Source organism: Symsagittifera roscoffensis, chromosome 2, assembly GCF_963678635.1.
Source record: "Symsagittifera roscoffensis chromosome 2, txSymRosc1.1, whole genome shotgun sequence".
Classification (NCBI taxonomy): domain Eukaryota; kingdom Metazoa; phylum Xenacoelomorpha; order Acoela; family Convolutidae; genus Symsagittifera; species Symsagittifera roscoffensis.
Genome location: NC_087063.1, coordinates 65,016,023 through 65,030,916, shown reverse-complemented (window position 1 = coordinate 65,030,916; position 14,894 = coordinate 65,016,023). Strand labels below are relative to the sequence as shown.

The 14,894-nt window shown below is 36.6% G+C and overlaps 1 protein-coding gene across 1 annotated transcript in view; it reads right to left on the bottom strand.

Moving 5' to 3' along the window:
* LOC134839919 (kiSS-1 receptor-like) overlaps positions 1-14,690 on the bottom strand; it is a 48,397-nt gene extending 33,707 nt beyond the window's left edge. Inside the window, exons 1-2 of the mRNA XM_063855547.1 lie at positions 14,682-14,690; positions 14,491-14,626 (exon numbers count right to left, since the gene is read on the bottom strand). Coding sequence (XP_063711617.1) covers positions 14,491-14,626; positions 14,682-14,690 — 145 coding nt within the window. The remainder of the gene's footprint in view (positions 1-14,490; positions 14,627-14,681) is intronic.
* Between the last annotated feature and the right edge of the window lie 204 nt (positions 14,691-14,894).

The window sequence follows — 14,894 nt, the reverse complement described above, 5'->3', positions numbered from 1 at the left end:
ATTCACCGACATCATCCCAAGATAACCAAACACCACCTTCAATTACTCAAAATCCTCAAACATCTACACGAATTTCTTTTCAAGACAATCCATACACTTTTGAAGAACGACATGCTCGTTTATCAGAACCACTAGAACCAGTTCAACGACAAGCACCTCTAAGCGAACCAACATATAACCTATACCCAACACTACCACAAGAACTAAGTAGAATAAGAAATCCTAGTCAAAACCAAAATACAGTCGAAATAAATAGACAAATTATACATCCTCGACGAAACAGAAATTTTCAAACTCCCCGAGTTCATTTTGATATACCTCAATCCCCATCACAAAACGCTCCAGAAAACCCCATTGGTATATTACCAGAAACCCCTACGCTTCTTTCACAACGTAGCACCTCAAGCCTACCATCAGATTACTTAGGTTCAACACCAACATCTGAACAAATACGTGAAAATCCCTTTAACCCCCCAAACCAGGCATCACGACTACCATATTGGACAACACATTCATTTACACAAGGTGAATTAAATTTAGTCAATAATCCAATAGATATTTCTACGGATACAACAACATCCTCATCACTACCAGAAACATTATCACTACCATCAACACCATCAATAAGCCAGATTTCACCACCACCTTTTAACTTAAATTTTCCAAATAATCTCGACGCCAGATATCGAGAACAATCATCAATAAATATTCCTTTAAGACTAGATTGGAATACATTTACAGCACCTCCACCATTATTTGGACAACATCAAGAAAGTAACCGCCTTCATAACTGGGCACTTAATAGATTACAATATCGCCAAGATATTCACAACGATATCCGTGATCACAATATTCAAATACTCCAACAAAACAGTTTACAATTAAAGTTTGAAATCACAGTTAAGTTAAACAATATTACCCAACATCCCTACCCATTAAATCCACCTAACATAACAGCTCAATCACTACCACCACCGTTTATAACTACTGAAGTAATATACAAATACGACAGATATACCAAAAACACAATTGGCTACATTACATTTTATAATCCATACTCAGGATTATCATACACATGTATATTCTAAAATTATTAATTTTTCTCCAACTCCTTTTTCTAGTAATCTCAAATCAAAACATAAACCCTTCCCCTCGTACAGGACCACAAGATTTATTAGTAACACATTACGATTGTGAAGAAAATGAACAAAAAACACTACATAAATATGCAATAAATCAAGTATCACAATGTGAAACAGAACCACAAGCTATAGAAACCACAGATGTAATAGCAACACTCTATTCAAAAGCCCGAGCAACAACAGTTACAGGTTATAAATTCACAGCAACATTTTCCGAAAAGAAAGTACATTGTTCACAAGTCTCGAACGGAAACAAAAACCGACTTGACCATGAATCATTCTATCAGAGTAATATAGAACGTCTTTTACATCTCAATCCCGACGATTGTAAAAGTGAATTACTTAGACTAAACATCACACAAAATAAAAACTCCGCAAGAAAGTTAGTTAATTTTCAAGTTTTTTCAGACTCTGTACATCAATCACAACTTGAAAGATACCAAGGACATATAAAACTAGACGAAAAATACCCGTATAACGGCGCACACGGACGATTAACCTATGACCTACACGATAAACATTGGATACCACACATTGGTATAAATGACCCATCAAACTGCAAAGCAGACACAAAAAATAAAGGATACCAAGAAATAATGTTTTTCGATTGGAAAATACAACTCGAAAAAATACAACTAACACGAGATTTATCAGATAATACAATGATCTATCAAGGAATCCGATTACCTTGTAAAAATGATCAAGGTTATTGCGACCCTACAACGAGAACACAAGCAACCATTGTTTGGTTCCCCGAAGATGCATGTACAACATTTCAAGTAGCAAAAATACACGCTCGTATGATAAAATTTCACGAAAAATATTTTATACAATCAATTCCATATGAACAAGTCCATCCATCACGAAAACTAAGTTCTAATTTTAGAAACATAGACAATATAGAAAATAAATTGACACGTTTTCAAATATATCAAGAAACAGAACTTGCATGTAAATACAGGAATCCACTTCACAGAACACAATACTCTGAAATATTAGTTGAATACGAAAAAGGATTCGACATGACCACTGGAAAAGTAAAAATCGACCCATATGCCACAGGTCATCCTCCAAACGAAGGAACATCCTATATACCAGTTAATTTTAAAAAAAGCAACGGACAACCTGGTGGACATCTAAAACCCCATGACACCAGAAGCACACGCTTACAAGAATTATCACTAATGAATACTACATATTTCGGTAATATCCACTATGATATTCATTTAGATATGAAACTAGATTATACAATTAGCCGAATTTTTCAAGAAATGTCACTCTCCGAATTAGAAACACTACACCAACTATGCGAATTAGAACGAACACAAATATTACAATCACTTGCACTAGCAGTATTAAAAATACCCTATGCAGGATACTTATTATCTGGAAATAGATCAAATTTTTTAGACTATGAAGGAAACATCTTATGGTTTTATACTTGTACTAAAAAAGTATCACCACTATACGTTTTTGAAGATAAACGATGTTATAAAAGAATCCCTATCTTTTATAAGAATAAAGTACATTTCGTGGATACACTTTCACGAAGAACCTATTTCTGGGATACCGCAGTCCCATGTGGATCAGAAAACAGCCACAATGTAGTACAACTAAACCCTGATGAAAATAAATATTATCTTCTCACTCCATATCCCACATTAATGCAATCACTCAAAAAATTTTCACCAGAAAGCATTCGCGCTATTGCTCGAAACCCAAATATAGACTTACAATCAATAGGAATCTATTCAAAATCAGATATTCAACATCACATTAGAACACAACAATTCCAAGAATTATTAACACAAATGGACACTATACAAAGACAATCAATAGACCAAAATTTACGCAAACTTGCGGAAACCGCAGGATTTGCCGATATCTACACGCAAGACTATAGCGGATATTTTAAAGACATTAAAGATTATATATATCTAAACGGTGAAAAATACCGTCCCCAAGATATATCACCAATTAACATTTTTAGCTTTGTTACACTCAAAAATGAGATCCTCGATTTTCTAGGATGGCCCTACTACATCTTAGAAAAATTGACTATTTTATACGCAATGTTTAACTTTATTGGATTTCTTTTCTCACTTTTAAAAGGAATCTACAACACATGTGCTATACACACACAAGTAAACAGACAAGCAAGCGTAGCACGCATACTCTTTGCAGGATTTTTTGGAATCTTTTCTACATCTATAAACAAAATTCTTTTAGACGCACAAATAAAAGAATATAACACAAAAATAGCAACACGACAAAATACATACGACGAAGAACATAACAATGTAGACATAACGCCAACGGCACCACAATTACCACCCCTACCAAATAACCATCCACTATCCCTAGTCCCACGAAATTTTCGAAATTTAGCCATCACACATAATCCAAATTTTCGACTCACCACATCACAAAGTCCCATCCAACATATAATGACACACCAGTCACAAGATCATAATACTTATGAACAAATTATTGAACAACCCCATACCACCGCTTTTCAGTCTCAAAATAATCATTTTTTTAGCCCACGATGAGCCGCCAACTTGGATCACTACACCGATCAAATTCCCACCCAACCAATCTTACCTCTCCAATCCCAATAATACCACTTTTTGCTTTTCCGCCACCCGATTTTCCATCTAGTAATGTAACATCAGGCATGAATTCCGACACTAATTCACACACCTCAGTTTTATATTCCATCTCACAACTCAATAACCCGAATATTGAAACCCCCGATGAATTTGCCGACTCAGAACCATCCCCATCCAATAATTTTCATAACTCTTCTAATTTTTCTCAACCCCCTTTTCAACCCATATTATCCAATAACCCTGACCCAATCACTTCCACACCCTCTTATGCTTCCCAAGTTACCCCAACCTACTCCTCATACCATTCTGACCAATCATCTCCAGATACCCCCCGAATCTCCCCAGAGCTAGACAATTTTATTACCCTCCAACAACAACCCTACCACCTTAATGCCCCGACCATAAACCAAATCTCCTCCACTACAAATTCATCCAATCCCCCTACACCCTCTTCAAATTATACTGAATCATTAGCACCATCATCCACATCAACTGAATCCTCACTCAACACTAATAGAGCTTACCGCACTTTTAAAAGAAAATTCCCCAACCATCCTTTCCCAGCAAAACCAGGAACAGCCCGTGAATACATCAACCACCCCCAGCATACTAACACTAGAGAATTTTTAGCTATCACTTTACCCTCATTTCCACAATACACCTTAAACACCCCTCATGACGCTAACGAAACACGCAACTTTGTAGATGAATACGTTTTAATGCCCACTCTCTCTTGGACCTCATATTATCTTTTTACTAACCCTCTTTGCTTACCTTTATCTAACACTCACATCGATATAGAGCGAAATACGGACATGCTATATCGACTCACTACACCACTAACCGCTAGACAATTTACTTACGTTGGATATAAAAAATCACTAAAAACACACACTGCACCTAGAGCTAACGAATACACACTCGAATACTATGATCACAACATCATCAGAGCTAACCAAGATCAATTCTTAGACGACGATCGCTTCGCTAATCCACAAATTACCGAGAAATTTTTCATCAAGACACCATATATATTTACACTAAACATCTTCGACCGAAAGTTTGATCACATTATTTCAGAAGCACTAACAGACACACAAGCATACGAAAGTTTTAAAGAACGCTTCCAAATATTTTCACTAACCTTTCATTTCCTTGCACCACACGAAAGAGATTTACACTGCTCACACGATATTATGTTGCGCACTAAACAAACCCACACATATAGTTATTATCGCTTCATCCAAAATCACTTTGACCTACACACACCTTCTAGACAACCACACCATCGTTTTCAATTCATTTATTCCAAATACACTTCACCATTTTTCCTAAATTTCACATATTGCATTAAAGATACTAACCTTCATGGTATTCTTCGCAATTATGATCCCATAACCCAAATGTACATCTTCTGTCCCATCACCAAGACCTTCAACGCCGAAGAATCCCGACCCTTCCTTATCCCGCACGAGTTTGTACAACCCATAGAAATCCCAATTTTAGAATTCATCCACAACACTAAATTCAATCACAAATTATATAATCTAATCCAAAACACGCCTTATGAGTTTGCAGTTGGCACTGAAGAACTAACCACTATTAAGGCACTTCAATTGCTTTGGCCACTGCTTCAGACTAAAAATATCATCCGCATCTTAGCTAAACTACTAACAAATTCCGATCTCATCCACGACATCTTCCCCCACGGTTTTTTCCCCGACGACTAACAGGTAAGTATGAATTAAATGAATATTACTAACTAATTAAAATATTAAAAACTCACCATTCTTTATCGATGTTTTCTTTAGATTTTTAGTCTTCATCCGACGATCACCTACAAAAACCACAAAAAACAAATAAAGATCGCAAATTTCATCAAACAGATTTCAACAATTCTATTAATCTCTTACACTTATAAATTTATAAATTTAATAACAATGCAGTAAATTCATTTCTAAAATTTTTCCCACAAGCAGTAAATCTAATTATGATGAAAATTTGTAACTTAAAATTCCCCCATAACTAGCAGTAAATTTCCAAATTCTATGCAGTAAATTAATAAGAAGCAAATGCAGTACTAACCTTTTGATATTCTCATTCATTCGCACAGAAATTCTATCCACACTCGCACAGCTCGCCCACGAAGAATTGTTTAAAATAATGAATTTCAGTTTCAAGTTTTCACACTCAACAACTCTAACATATAATAACGTGTTTCAAACTTTCCTTTAACCCGGTTGGAAAGGAATCATATACTAAACAAAACTAACCAACGCAGCTTACTAAATACCACAAATCATAGAATAACAGCATGACTAAGAAAAGGAAACCAACGGTACCCAAACCGGATTAACCCAGTTTAAAACTGGATAATTTATTCTTTTGAAGACTATTATAAAGTCTAAGAAAGAAATAATAAAACACAAAAAAGTCGAAAGACAAACCCATACCACGAACAATTTGCTTTTTGGAAAAAGGACATAACCAACAAGACATAAGAAAAACCACAACAAACCCAACATAAAACGTTGTCACATAACAGGACCCCTCACAAAAACCGCATGAAATCATACTCCCACTCCTGGCCTAACCCACCAGGAAGGACGTCCTGAGCATGCTCTATAGCCGGCCTAACCCACCGCGCTACATCCACGCTTTGTGACCACACCTCTATTTTTAATAAGAGCTACTCAAGTGTGAGTAACTCTTCAAAATAACCGAACTAAAACAAAAAGCTTTTGTGAAAACAACTAACTAAAATCATAATTAAAAAATATTAAACTAATAAATGTTTTATAAAATGTAAATTACATTATGCAATACATAGATCAGAATACAACACCAAGGACGAACATCTAAAGACAAAACGACCCCACTATACTCGAGAGAGAATGACCAACCACAATCGATATGCCACTCACAATCACAACTCAAAGGATTTAGAGTACGACTTGACTTCGCAGAAAAGGACTTCATTGAACTAGACCAATGACCACCTCGATGTTCAAGTATACGTACAGATCCGAGTAACCAGGCATCCCCTCCACGCACAATCTCCACGCAGAACAGAAAAACCTGACATAGCAAACCATTCTGAAATCAGATTTGAGTTTGTTGCAAAGACTTAGTCGTTGTCACTAGAAGACACAACGTCTTATGTCTCTAACTCCAGCTTCCTGGAACTTCTTTAACAAAGAGGAAACAGAAGAAATATGATGTTCGCCAAACACCAACGTCCATCATCCATCCTTCGAATTGCAGAAGAACTATTCTAAAAAACTCTGTAAAACCCGGATGGGTGGAACCTGATCTAGACTACATTTTATGATTGGATAATTTAGATATTTTACCAATGTAAAGTATTTAATATTAACCAATCATGATCCATCTAACTAACAACCCACTTATTTGTAAGTGCTGAAGTTACTTGTAATTTCAGCACCAGAGAGATTTGAATTTAACTTAGAAATTAGTTGGACTCTCCCGAGCATTTCAGCAGCCGCAATAAACCAGTATACCCTAGATCTATTGAGCCTAGCAGAGACTAGTTAAACAACCTGAGACTAGATAGTATAAGAGTAAGATTAGGATCGGTATTAGACTAAGAAGTTGCACGAATCTATCCGGCCGAAAATAAGATAGCGTGACGAGCAGACGGTGTACCCTATCCGAAATTACTCTATGAGTTAACCAACTCGGTCCTAACTCACTTTTACCAAAAAAGCAAGTGTAGTATTAGGTACTTTTTGAAGGATTTTGAATGAAAAATTGATTAAATTTGGCTTGTGTGTCCTCTTGCAAAATTAGTGTGTTTTGGTTCCGATTATGCCTGAAAATCTCCGGCATTTGATGTTTTTTGAAACTGAGATTTGAATGCCATTAATTCTTCATAATGAAAAAAAAACTAAAAATATTATAATGAAAAACATTTGAAAAAAAGGAATCTAATTTTTGTTAACTTTATATAAAATGTATGAATTGGCAGATTTTTTTTTGACTGCATCCTAACAGAAAGACTGCTAGTATCAAGGAGAAGATCTTCACCTAAAAAGCTCTTATAAGTCTTTTTCGAAAAAAAAAATTTGTTTGCCAAAAAAAATTCACAAACATATTCATTTTGAAAATGGTCAATTGCCTAAGAATTCTCTTAATTTTCATTTCGGTTTTCTTAGAGTTTTCATTTCGGTTTAATTTTTCTGGATTGAATATGCATCAATGCTTGGATTAGTTGTTTCTATTCATTCTGAGAGAAAATGATTAAGAGCGCGGACTCCTCCTGTACATTAGGGTTGGATAGATCTATTGGCGCTAATAATTGACATAATTTTTGAATTTCTTAGGATTGATTAACAGAAACGAAAAAAAGCAATTCACAATTTGGAAATTTTTCATCCTGACTTTCAAAACGAAAGGAACATTTAATTTAAATAAAATTAATCAATTTCGTTCTCATTTTGTTTGCAACTGTCCCTTGCTTTAGATGCTCCTTCATTCACGAAAGGGCTCCCAATAACTAAACGGTAAAAATAATTTCTCATTTTAACGTCAATTTCGAATTTTAAAAAATAAATTGAATTTTTACTGTATAATGTAATCGAAAACGTCCGAAACTGTGAGTTTGCTACTTTCATAGAGAGAATGATTTTTGATTATTGGGGAATTGAATCAGTTGAATCATGAACAAAATATTCATGCATCATGAAAAAATTTGCCCCAATTTATCTCGAGAGGTTTGAATCTGAATTTCAGGGGAATTAGACTTTTAGACTCAGGGGCGGATTTAGGGGGGGGGGGGGAGGGACGCCCCCTCTTCAGGGGTTCGACCCCCTGCCGACCCAAAGGGTCCCCACTTTGATACTTTTTCAGAAATCCATTTTTGGCCGACCCACCCTAAATTTTTTCTAAAGGCGCCTTCGGCGCCAATATATACTAATTTTGAGGGGGAGCGCGCGCCAAAAAAAACGCGATTTTTTTGTCAAAATTTTTCAAAAAGTGCCTAAAAACGACTTTTTTTGACTGTTTTTTCAAAAATTTGCCAAAATAGGGGCAAAACAGTGCTTTGGGAGAGCTCAAAAAATCAATTTGGTCGACCTAAAAAAAAAAAGGTCGTCAAAATTTTCGAATTTTTTTGAAAATCCGCCCCCCCCCCCCCTCGAGAAAATCCTAGATCCGCCCCTGGTTAGACTGTAGGTTCATTAATAATTCGTTATATTTCTTTTTCAGTCAGAAAAATCAGAAAAAGAATCGCTTAAACTCAAGCATAAGATCAGCTGGGTGTTGGGTACAAACTAATTTATCGTATTCAACAAACTTCCCCCTTTCAAGAAGTGGGAGGAGATTTTTACATTGATCCAAAAATTCGCATAATTTATAGTTTATAATTTTTTATAGGGGGGGGGCGGATCTTGTTAAACTATTTCCCCCTTTTGGACCTTTTTAATTATCCCCCTATGCATGTATTATTTTTAAATTTCAATTTCAAAAATTTTATGCTAGTCGAGTTTTATGCTAGTCGATACACCGCCGCTATAGCTTCCGGTTAGATGACAACAAGTTATGTACATAACGATTTCTTACTGAATTCAAATTCAGTTCACAACTTATAGAAATTTTCATTTTAAACCGATTTCAAACCACCTCGCTCTGATACGAGTAATCTCTTCTTTAATTATTGGTACGACTTCAGAACATTTGTGAATATTCAGAACATCATGCGGAATATTTGTAACCGGGGTGGTTTTTTTCCTCTCGTCAAATGTCGACTTTTCGATCAATTCTGCAATCTCAAACCCAAAGCCCAAAGCCCAACGCTTCAAAAAGACGTCAGCGAACGCGAGTAGATGGTTGATTTGTTCGTAGCACGCAACCAATTGACCGATTGATTTTATATGAGTATCAAGAAAATTTTTGAGAAAGAGAAAAAATTGAAATTTATATTAAAAAAACAGGGTTGGTGCTCTAGCCTTGTATCTGAGTAGCAAAAAAAGTTATCCGCAGCACCTTAATAAGGTACGCAATAGCTTTTTCCTTTTAGGACAGAAAAAAGAAAGTCGCTTTAAAAGTCTCAGTTTTATTGATTCTTTTTTCACTCTGATTGAAATTTTTGAGCTTTGATTTTGTAATTTTTGGCGTTTGGGTTACATGAATTCATATCAATCAAACTATTTTCAAGTGATTATAAACATGTCTCAAATACCTATTGAGTTATCTCTCCCCGCCTTTTGCGAAATTTTTGATCTTTGATTTTGTAATTTTTGGCGTTTGGGTTACATGATTTCATATCATTCAAACTATTTTCAAGTGATTATAAACATGTCTCAAATACCTATTGAGCTATCTCTCCCCGCATAAGCCCTCCACGCAAGAAATGGGGGGGGGGGGGATTGCTCAATTGATCCCGACTTCTTAACTAGACATTTACTTGTGATTTTTTTCGTAAAGTTATGAGGGCTTAAAGACTGCCAGTTTGGCCAGTTTAATAAATAACGCGAGGTTTTTTTTGTGATGTTAAGGCGTAAGCGGAGGTTAATTTAGTCTATGAAGGCGTTTAAACTGAATTGAGCATGCTCTTTTATCTATTTAATACTTAGATATAAGCGAAATGTATTATTTTGTTTTTTAAATAGCGTGAAGACTTAACATTTTCTTTGGAAAGTTTCACCACACTATTCAGCAGACTTTAAAGGGCAGTCGCAAAAGTCAGGGCTTCGCCCTGATACGAGAAACTTTTCATATGTTGGTTACGGATGTGAATTTTTGTAGATCTAGTCGTGCAATTTGCTTCGTACTTAATTTTTTTTTATAATATGAGCAAATTATAAATGATTTTTGCTCCGATTTTCGAAGAAAGTGAGGCATATAAATGCGTGAAGTGTTTTTTTTTGCTTTCAGACTAGTTTTAGCTAGTTTTAGCCGGGACCTTCGTAGTCCTTCCGTGAACGCACATCTTTTATATTAGCTCGCCTGTATGTGCCCGCAGGCTGATACGAGTCTATCTAAACTACTCATTGTTCTGACTTTTGAATAAAGTGAGGAATATATATACTTTGGTTTTTTATTCAGACCATTTTTTAGCTCATTCATTTTATACAAGCATTATACTTTCGACTTTTTAACTAAGCCTTTCCGACGGAATTTTTTATACGTTTTTTTAAGATATAGACGTTTTTAAGTTACGGGGTACGGGGTGTTGAAAATTAATAATTTGGTCAATTTGGGATAGTTAACGCGCGATATAAAGCGATTTATAACACGCGCAAGCGGCGAATTAATGCGTACCAAATTGAAGTACCAAATTGCGTGCCCTGATTGCTTTGACTGAGTTTTAAACTCTATGAAGTAACTTTAGAATTATGAAAAAAAGGAAAAAAAATATATTAATCTAAAATAAAATAATTTTTCAAAAATCTTAAAAAACTAAAAATATCAATTTTTTTAAACTAAAAATTATCCTCCGCACGCAATGCTAATTACAAAATGAAATATTTTGCTTATAACAAAGAAGTAAAAAGACCAAAACGCATGCTTTAACCCAATTTTGAACAATTCCTAATACGGATTAAATCTATCACGGATTAAATCTATAGCACGAAATATATCACGGGTTAATTGTCCCAAATTGCCTAAATTGTATCTTTAAATTCCCTTAACTTCACGAAAAATGATCTCAAGTGAGATAATTTTCAAAATTCGAGGTCAAGACAACAGTATTTTTTGAATGATCTGAAAGAAATTCCGTCGAAATTGCAAGTTGAAAAGTCAAATTTGTCTTGAGAAAAAACCACCCGGAGCACAAATGTTCGGTCACTTTCTTCGAAAATCGGAAGAAAACAACAAAAAGTTTTTTGATTGAACAATTGGCGTAAGGGTTAAAAAAAAGAGAAGTAGTAAATAAGCTGTTGGTACATTCAGGTCTTTGCCCTGATACGAACGGTCTTGTTTAGCAATCAACAGACAATCGCAAGTCAATTAAAAAAAAAGATAACTGCTTACCAGTCAATTTTCCACTGAGAAGGGGTTTGTACTATGTAAGCATATAAATAAGAAATTTCAATCCAATTAACCCAAGGTACGGTTTGTTTTTGAACGTCAATTCAAATGCAGAGCTATGAGATGGAGCAATCATCAGTTACTTATACGCTTTGCCCTGAAACCTTCAATTAGTAAAAACATAAACCTTTTAAATTTTACAAAATTTAGGTTACCAAGAGTGTGTATATAGGTTACATAGAGGAAACAAGCAAAATTCTTAGGCCATATCACCCTTAAACAATATGCAACAAAGGCGCGTTTAAGACCCGGGAGTTGGCTGGGGAACTCCATCGTTTTTCTAAAACGGTCAGCTTTTCTCAATATTTCACGGCGTCAAAACTTGGCGTCAATTCATACCTGAGCGAGCGGGCCCTATCAAAATTTTGGTTTGTATGTGATTCGGATACGCAAAATACGAACCCTCCTCCGGCAAAAGTTTTTTAAAAACAGGTTTAAAAATTTCGTTTTCGTTTTCGTTTTTGGAAACTTTGACAATAAATTGCGTTTTTTTGGCGAGCACTTCCCCCGCAAAACTATTCATATTGGCACCCAAGGCGCCTTTAGAACAATTTTGATGTTGGTTAGCGAAAATTGATATCATAAATTAATATCAAAGGGGGGAACCCTTGGAAAAAATTGAGGGGGGGGCGGTCGATTAAAATCCAATGCAGTGATCAAAACTTGACTACAACTGGCTCAGGCAAACTTTTTGGCGCCTTGCACCTTGTTGTTGCATTTTGCGTGTGTGTGTGTGTTTGTGTGTGTGGGAGGGGTTGATTAAAATCTAAAGCAGTGATCAAAACTTGACTACAACTGGCTCAGGCAACTTTTTGCCGCTTTGCACCTTGTTGTTGCATTTTTGTGCGTGTATGTGTGTGTGTGTGTGTGGGGGGGGGTCGATTAAAATCTAATGCAGTGATCAAAATTTGACTACAACTGGCTCAGGCAAACTTTTTGGCGCTTTGCACCTTGTTGTTGCCTTTTGTGTGTGTGCTGGAGTGTGTGTGGGGGGGTCGATTTAAATCTAATGCAGTGATCAAACCTTGACTACAACTGGCTGAGGCAACTTTTTGGCGCTTTGCATCTTTTTGTTGCATTTTGTGTGTGTGTTTGTGTGTGTGGGAGGGGTTGATTAAAATCTAATGCAGTGATCAAAATTTGACTACAACTGGCTCAGGCAAACTTTTTGGCGCTTTGCACCTTGTTGTTGCCTTTTGTGTGTGTGTTGGAGTGTGTGTGTGGGGGGGTCGATTTAAATCTAATGCAGTGATCAAAATTTGACTACAACTGGCTCAGGCAAACTTTTTGTCGCTTTGCACCTTGTTGTTGCCTTTTGTGTGTGTGTTTGTGTGTGTGGGAGGGGTTGATTAAAATCTAATGCAGTGATCAAAATTTGACTACAACTGGCTCAGGCAACTTTTTGGCGCTTTGCATCTTGTTGTTGCATTTTTTTTTGTGTGTGTGGGGAGGAGGTGCGCTCGATTACAATCCAATGCAGTGATCAAAGCTTGACTACAACTGGCACAAGCAGGGGCGGATTTAGGAAGGGGGCGGCGGGCGGACGCCCGCCTCAGGAATTCGACCACTTGCCCAACCAGAGGGTCCCCTTTGGTACTTTTCAAGAAATCCATTTTTGGCCGACCTATCCTAATATTTTTCTAAAGGCGCCTTCGACGCCAATATTTTCTAAATTTAAGGGGGAGTACACGCCAAAAAAAGGTGCCCAATAACGGTTTTTTTAGTTGTTTTTCAAAAATTGCCTCCGGAGCAACAAATTTGGCCAAAACAGCGTCTTTTCACTGCTTTAGGAGACCTCGGAAATCAATTTGGTCGACCTAAAAAAATTTTGAAAATGTTTTTGAAAATCCGCCCCCCCCCCCCATCGAGAAAATCCTAGATCCGCCCATGGGCTCAGGCAAAACTTTTGGCGATTGGCACCTTGTTGTTGCATTTTTGTGTGTGTGCGGGGGCGGTCGATTAAAATCCAACGCAGTGATCATAATTTGAGTACAACTGGCTCAGGCAAACTTTTTAGCGCTTTAAGCATTGTGGTTGCAATTTTTTTGGGTGTGGTGAGGGGGCGGTCAATTAAAATTGAAATCTAATGCAGTGATCAAAATTTGGGTACAACTGGCTCAGGCAAACTTTTTGGCGCTTTAAGCATTGTGGTTGAAGTTTTTTTGGGTGTGGGGGCGGTCGACTAAACTCTAATGCAGTGATCAAAATTTGAGTACAACTGGCTCAGGCAAACTTTTTGGCGCTTGTGCAAACTTTTTAGCTCCTTGTGGTTGCAATTTTGTGTGTGAGTGGGGGGGGGGAGGTCGGTTAAAATCCAACGCAGTGATCAAAATTTGAGTACAACTGGCTCAGGCAATCTTTCTGGCGCTTTAAGCATTCTGGTTGCAGTTTTTTGGGTGTGGGGGGGCCGATTAAAATCTAATGCAGTGATCAAAATTTTGGTACAACTGGTTCAGGCAATCTTTTTGCCGCTTTAAGCATTGTGGTTGAAGTTTTTTTGGGTGTGGGGGCGGTCGACTAAACTCTAATACAATGATCAAAATTTGAGTACAACTGGCTCAAGCAAACTTTTTTGGCGCTTTGCACCTTGTGGTTGCAATTTTTTGTGAAAAATGTTGAGAGATTTATGATATCAAGCGTTTCTGATAGAATGATATTAGAATTGAAATATTAGGTTTGCTCACCTAGCCAGCAGGCGAGACTGGCATATATGGCCGTGGATGGCTGTCGGTAGAGTATGGACTCCAGAGGGTACCTCAGGGCCACACATCTGTCCACTGACAATAGACACAGCGAGAAACAGGACACCAGCACCGACACCTAAACATTACCTGAGTAGCCAGATGCCGTTCAAACTTGCACTATAATTTCCGACCATGGTCATCTTTGCAAAAATCACAAAAGAAAGAGAAAGTTAAATCAACGTAGCTAAGTACATATAGAAACAAGACTGCTCGTATCAGGGCAAAGCCCTGAATGTTCCGACTGCCTTCTAAGGTTTTATGGAGCAGTAATAACATCAAAAAATTAAATGTAATAAAATAAAAAAATTTTTTTTTGTTTTTAAATTTGAATTTTTTAATGAAAA